The sequence below is a fragment of the Arachis duranensis genome, chromosome 2, assembly GCF_000817695.3.
Source record: "Arachis duranensis cultivar V14167 chromosome 2, aradu.V14167.gnm2.J7QH, whole genome shotgun sequence".
NCBI lineage: Eukaryota > Viridiplantae > Streptophyta > Magnoliopsida > Fabales > Fabaceae > Arachis > Arachis duranensis.
The window spans coordinates 1,126,059-1,133,712 of NC_029773.3; the positions used below are offsets into that span (position 1 = coordinate 1,126,059).

The window sequence follows — 7,654 nt, forward strand, 5'->3', positions numbered from 1 at the left end:
AATTTAAATACAAATGAATATAAAATTAAAATAATATTAATAAAATTATTATATGTTTTTATTATATAATTAATAATTAGCATATAAAGTAATAAGGAGTAACATGATTTAGTGGTAAGGGAGTATGCAACAACACAAAAAAAGACTTAGATTTAAATCGCATTTTCAATAATTTTGGAATTTTTTTTAAATTGGTTTGGTTGGACCAATTTTTTATTGATTTCTACTAATTTTAAATAGTTTTTACTAGTTCTAATTCTTAAATGGTCATGTTACTGAACCAGATTAATTGAACTAACTAATCCGGTCCGATTGAATTAACTAGTCCGGTCTGATTCTTACCACACTGGTTATGGGAATGTTACGATTTCTTTATACTTTATATTTATAATGATTAGTGTGCTGAACTGTTTTTGGACATTTTGTTGCATCTATTTCTTTTGTAATATTGGGTTTGGTGAAGTATTGGACAAATAATGTAAAAGAGAAATGGGCTATATAAGGTATGAATTTCTGGATCCTTTATTTTTTGGCTGCTTCAGCTGTAGAGGACTGATGAAGATAATATTATCATAACTTATGATAATATTATCATAATTTTTCCTCAGGGATGATGGATGAGTGACCGAAAGTCTGAACTGCCGTGATTTGTGATTTACAGGGAAGTCTTAATATTATCATAACTTATGATAATATTATCATAATTTTTATCATAATATTTTTTTATTACTTAATAATATCTTTTAATTTAACAATAAAAAATATTGATAATTTTAATATAAATAATTTTTTTTACTGTTTTTAGCTTGAAATTTGAATTTGATCTTGATTTGATGACAAAAAAAGCCCAATCATCTAGAAACAAGTATCTTAATCTACAAATATTCCACCTACTTAATCAAGTATTGTCAGCCACAACACTAAAAGAGGTTGGAACTTTTAAATTGAAAGTGATAGAATTGTGAAAGAATAGGAAAAGTAAAGAAAATAATTTTTATTAATTGTTGATTGATTGAATTGTATATTGAATTATAAAGGTAAAACTAAATATATATAGTGTATTGTCTATGAAAGTAAAAAATAAAAATAAGATAAAAAAATAACATAAAAATAAGATAAGTGATAAGATAATAAAGACTAAAATTAGAACTGAATTTATGTATTCTATTGGGCTAAATTTGTGGACCACAAAATTTTTTTATTGTTATCCTGAACTAATATAAAAGAATATAAAAGAGTAGTTTAATAGAAAGTAAGACCATAGTAATTAGTGACAAATGACAAAGTGAATATGACACACATGGCATCTCTTACCAAATCCCAAGTTATGCCAAATGGAACGTTTTTCCTCTTCTTCTTTTACATTTTATTTCACAAATATCTTTATTAATTTTTTTTTTTACTTGTGTTTCACATTTTTTAATATAATAGTAGGGGAATATAGGTTGTGTTACATCCATGTGCAAAGTACATGATATAAATTATAATTAACACTCCTCTTCCCGTGTTCCATATGCTCATGCTTACACATATTAAAATATAATCAATATTTTTAATTATTAGTATACACAAATAAATTTTTAAAAAATTTTATATTCAATGTTTTTGTTTCAAAAAAAATTATTATGTTAAGATTCTTAAAATTTATCAAATAAAGATATATCAATTTTTTATCATATTTTGAATAACTTATTTATTTAAGTAAAAATAACATTTAATTAACGGAAAAACCTATATAGTTTGTTATTGTAAATTCAAAAATTTTAACGCAATAAATTCTTTTAAAAATAAAAAACATCCGATCCAATATTTTTTAAGAACTTATTTGACTATATCCTCGTTAATTATTAATGGAAGATTCAAGTGATATAGAATAATTGTTATTGAAAAATACTATATTGTTTCTAACTAATAATTGTTGTTGGAAAAAAATTATACTCGTCCTATATTCTTCAGTATACAAACCGGTCTAACCAGCAAATTCCAGTGATTTAAAAGAAAACAAGTCATCATTTCGTAATTGAATTTGTCAAAAATTTAAATTATATATTAAATATAGAAAAAATCTGCTTTTCAATAAAATGATCTCGAATATTTTGGAACAAAATAGCATGCAGCGAATTAATTTAGGTTGGTTCTAGAGTAATTAATTCATTAATTAATAATAATTTTTTAATTTTTTTATTATTATTTAATCAGTATAAATATTAAATTATAATTTTATTAATTTATGTGTATAAATTATATAAATATAAATATAAATATAAATTATATTAATTTATATGTATAAAATTTTAATAAATATAAATTATATATTTTTATTATAAAATATTTATAAATATAAGCATAAATTACACTTTTTAATTTAGATATAGAAGGAAAAATGGTGTAGGATACAGTTATGGAATGTATGGGTGCTTTACGCAATTGTGGTGTTAATAGTAAATCGGACCGTTCGATTTGTATTTAAAAAATAAAAAAAATTGCATTACACAAATCGGACCGTCCGATTTATATTTTAAACAATTAAAAAAAATTTAATATTAAAATCGGACCATCCGATTTTTGTTTTCAAAATAAAAAAATTTAAAAATACAAATCGGATCCTTCGATTTTTTCTTCCACACAAATCGGACCATCAAAATTTTTTTAACAAAGAAATCGCACCGTCCGATTTCTTCACTTTATGGTTCAAAAAAAATATCCTACATTCATGTCTAGCACCACCTATCTCTATACCCATGCACAACACACACAGAATTTGCATATTTAAAAAAATTAGCCCATAAATTATTATTGATTAAATATTAATAAAAAATAATAATATTTTATTGACGCGATGATTCATCCATTAGACCGGAAAATAGCGTGCGAAAAATATATATAAAAAAGCATGCAGTGGTTTCCCCTATAAATTTTCGCTGAAGCCGGCACCTCAATTCTGAAGGGGGACACACACGAGTCTAACAATAAAATAAAAACACACACTGAATATTGATCTGAGAAACAGAGCAGCAAGAACGTAAGAATGGCGGAAGTGAAGAACAAGCAAGTGGTTCTGAAGGATTACGTAACTGGTTTCCCTAAGGAATCAGACATGGACATAGTTGAAGGCACCATCTCACTGAAGCTTCCGGAAGGTTCCAACGAGGTCCTTCTCAAGAACCTCTACCTCTCATGTGATCCGTATATGCGAATCCTCATGAGCAAGATGGAAGGCCCTGAAGGCTTCCGTACATATGCCCCTGGCTCTGTAAGTTTTTTTTTTTTAATTTCTTTTTCTTTTTGCTTCGAAAATTCTGTTTAATGTAAAAAAATAACCCTAATTATCTCATTTAACTTAACATCTACAATTTTATATAGCTTTGAGCTGCTTTTCCATTGTCGCGCTTGAATCATTTGGATATTAATTGAGGAACCGAAAATAAGGAATTGATGGTAAAATTGAGAGTTGTGTAGGATTATTAGCTGCCAATTTTTTTATGATATTATTAGATTAGTGCTGCATGTTCACCTGAGCTATTAACTTGGGAGGTTGGGAGTAATTAGGTTTTGGAAAACCAGAAAAAAAAAAGTGCTGCATGTTTGGAACTTTCTACTTTTTGTCACATATTTGAAAGTTGAGTAAAGGTTACGCACTCTTTGATGTTATGTTTAAATAACAAACATCACTGGGGCCACTGCATGTTTTTATCACTTATCATTTATCACTTATCAGTGTCAGAGTCTTGATAATTTATAAAAAATGATACGTGTGTACAAAAAAATCAGACGCTGTATTTATACACATTTTCGATATATCTTTTGTATTTCAACATGTATGCTATATGAGTGGCTAATTTGGTGGCTGATTTTTTCTGTACAAGCAAGAGGGATTGGTAGTAAAAAAAATTAAAAATGTGGAACTCAAGTATTTTGAGCATTATAGTGAATAGTGAGTGGTGATGATATACCTCTGGGTTCTTTGAGCACTTATATAGTTACTTTTAGATCATACGCCAAAATAGTCCTCACATTTGTGGCAGGAATTGAACTTGTGTCCTTGTGGAGTATGAGTTTGATTTTACCAACTGTATCAACCATCTTTTAAAAAAATGGGATACCCCGTGGAAAAAGCATTAGGATTAGGATAAAATTCAAACAGCATTTGTTTGTTAGGAAGTCAAATGTGTTAGTTTTCCTTATAATCATGGAACTTTGTAGCTATTGTGTTCTTCTTGATATTAGACTGTACACTCAATCCAATTGAATTAATAGAACTTTTCGTATTCTGTATAATTGTTGTACCATGGGAATGCAGAATTGAGAAATTTGAAATTAGAAATTCATTATTGATTATAATCTTCAACTTATAGAGCCTCAATTTACCTTATAACAGGATGCTTTTCAAACAACATGGGAAACAATGGGTGAAAAAAGAATCAATTCTATAAGTTTTCTTTGGATGAGTGTAGAAATGAAAAATGGTTTAATGGTGTTTGTACTTTGCGAAACTCCCAATAATTGGTTTTGCAGTTTGATCTGAGAAGCAATTCATGTAGCAATCTGCTGTGTTGATGATTCTATTTCAGTAACTGTTTCATTATTTCAGCCATTAACAGGATATGGTGTGGCTAAAGTCCTGGAATCTGCACACCCGGATTACAAGAAGGGTGATTTGGTGTGGGGGTTTACCAAATGGGAAGAGTACAGTTTGGTCCCGGCATCTCTAATACTTTTCAAAATCAAGCACACCGATGTCCCACTTTCATACTATACTGGACTTCTTGGTATGTTTCTTCAACAACTTTGGGTCTAATTAATTCTTGTGAAATAAGCACTTTGATGTCGGTATAATTCTCAACTGTAACCTTATTATGGCAATTTCATGCGATAAATGAATCATTTGTTTGTAAGTATTATTCAGAAACGGTGATACATTTGTCCTACCTTACAAAATCTGAACATGTACAGGAGGACTAATATGTCTCTATTTTCTAAATGGAGTGGGACAAACTTTTCTAGTAATCAGGGGATTGGTGAGGGATGGATTTGTCATTTTCAGTGTCATATAATTGTGAGAAATTGGGAATATTTATGGATGGATTTGTCATTTTCAACTAGGAGAGACAAGTCTCCTGTGTTTTAAATTAGAGATGGGATTGGGGGAGTGAAGGTTATATGGCCGGAATAACCCTTATTCATTATAGAGCATTTGTCTGACAAGCTATGTTATAGAGGAAATTATACTTGAATGATTAGTTTTCAAGGTTCTAAAACCAGACCAGTTATTTTGCAAGATTATGGATGTTACTTGCTTATACTTCTTGGGATTATTGTTTGTTTAGACATTCTTTAATTTTGACTCAATGAATGCAGGTATGCCAGGAATGACTGCCTATGCTGGTTTCTTTGAAGTTGGGCTTCCTAAGAAAGGAGAGAAAGTTTTTGTTTCTGCTGCCTCTGGTGCAGTTGGTCAACTTGTTGGACAATTTGCTAAATTCACTGGTTGTTATGTCATTGGAAGTGCTGGAAGTAAAGACAAGGTATTCATTTTATTTCTCTTGTTATATATATATATATATATGTCTTGATATGTGGTGAATCCCCTTATTCTCCATATTTATTCTATTCTAAGTACTTTTGTTTGGTAAAGTAATATTCCAAATAAGCCTCCACAGAATTTTTAGTCTCCCAACAAATTTTAATTACCAAATCCCAGACGTTGACTTCATTAGACATATCAGTCCCCAACCTTTTACTTCATTTGATAAATCAGTTTTCATGTCAAATTCTCATGTTAGAGGCTATAAAGTTTTGTCAAATCAGTCCCCATTATTATTGAAAAAAGACATTAAAGTCTCTAAAATTTATTTTCAAATCAATCCCCACTCAAGCGAGCTTTGTTAGCCTCTAATGGAATAATCTAATGTTTGGACTGATTTGTTTAACAGAGTAAAAGGGTGGGGACTAAAGTAGTTGACTAAATTATTTTGAGGAACTAATTTGGGTTATTATGCTATTTTTGTAATAGCATGATTATCATGCAGAAAACTGTTGCCAATTTCCAAGCTTTTGTAAGTAACTATATATCTCAAGGTTATCAAACTGTAGTGTTAACTTGAGTTTTATGACTCAAGTTTACTTAAGCTCTACGAATTACGTAAACTCTTGTATATGATAACTTTGACATGTGTTGAAACTCCCAAGACATCTAATATATAGTCATCTTAGTCAAATGAACATATTGTCATTTATGTTTGTTAATACTTCCAATTTTTTTGCACATAATCCCATTAAGCATCCAACCCCTCATTTATGATGTTATAAAGCATTTGATTGGCATGACATGAAATCCGTTCATTTTAAATTTGATCACAAAGAAAAGTTACCTAGTTATTCTTTTACCTGAGTTCTTGTGTTTTTACAACCAGGTGGATTTATTGAAGAATAAATTAGGATTTGATGATGCTTTTAACTACAAAGAAGAGCCAGACCTCAATGGCGCATTGAAAAGGTTTGTGATATAAAAATTTGAACTGCCATGGAGTTAAGTTTCCTTTTTAAAACTACATACTAGTGAATATTGGTTCTTATCATTTTACAAATCAGGTACTTCCCTGAAGGCATTGACATTTACTTTGAGAATGTTGGGGGGAAGACACTTGATGCTGTGCTGCTAAATATGAGAGTCCATGGCCGAATAGTCGTATGTGGAATGGTCTCGCAGTACAATCTTGCTCAACATGAAGGTGTAACAAATCTGGCGAATCTCATATTCAAGCGGATTCGTATGCAAGGCTTTAATGTTGCTGATTACTATCAGTTATATCCCAAGTTCTTGGAGTACGTCGTGCCGAAAATTAAAGAAGGGAAGATTGTTTATGTGGAAGACATAGTCGAGGGCCTTGAAAATGCTCCTCCGGCTTTGGTTGGCCTTTTTAGCGGTCGCAATGTTGGAAAACAAGTGATTGTTCTTGCTCGTGAATGAATGTGTAGTTTTATTTTCTTCCATTTGGTGTTTAGTATATATGGGTGAGTGTTTTCATTTGTTCTATAGCAAAACTTTCCAATTGCTTTTACCCTTTGGTTCCGATATGACAGAAAAAACACTGATTTCCAAACATAGTGGATGCTTTATGGAGTGTTGAGTAGGGCTGTAAATTGGTGAAAGAGAGAAAAAGGATCCATGTTTCAGTTACAAGTAAGCCATCAACATTGGTTAATACTTAATATGTTGGCTTAGTGTTGTAAGTCGTTAGTCTAATTTTCTTAAATACTGCCGAGTGTATTTAATATAGTTTTTGTTAATATAATCTGCTGTTAAAGATGATGTTAACTCCCTTAGATTTTCACATTGCCTTTTGAGTTTAGGAGAAGACTTTTATCCATAACAACATGGCTTTACCGAACATTTTAAAAAAAAAATGTTTTTTCTTTAATAATGCTCCATGGTATGTTTTTGGACAAACAGCATGGTTTGTTTTTTTTTTTTAAATTAGATGTTTTATTTTTTTCTTTTTGTTTGACAAGCTTTAACTATTATTAACCAATATATGCATTAAACGTGTATTCCACTATTGCTTTCAAAAAATACGAGGATAGTATAGATAATCAATTATGTAAAAAAAAAAAAATACCTAATTTTTTTTAATGGACTTTTTTTTTTACTCTG

The 7,654-nt window shown here is 29.8% G+C and overlaps 1 protein-coding gene across 2 annotated transcripts in view; it reads left to right on the plus strand.

The window, feature by feature from the left end:
• The first annotated feature begins 2,952 nt into the window (after positions 1-2,952).
• Positions 2,953-7,654, plus strand: part of LOC107472677 (2-alkenal reductase (NADP(+)-dependent)) — a 15,350-nt gene continuing 10,648 nt past the window's right edge. The window contains exons 1-5 of one of the 2 annotated variants that reach the window (XM_016092181.3): positions 2,953-3,253; positions 4,592-4,769; positions 5,359-5,525; positions 6,414-6,496; positions 6,592-7,312. In XM_016092181.3, coding sequence (XP_015947667.1) covers positions 3,029-3,253; positions 4,592-4,769; positions 5,359-5,525; positions 6,414-6,496; positions 6,592-6,970 — 1,032 coding nt within the window. In that variant the 5' untranslated portion in view covers positions 2,953-3,028 and the 3' untranslated portion in view covers positions 6,971-7,312. Of the gene's footprint in view, positions 3,254-4,591; positions 4,770-5,358; positions 5,526-6,413; positions 6,497-6,591; positions 7,313-7,654 lie in introns of those variants that run through there. The other variant, XM_052257155.1, reaches the window with a different exon arrangement.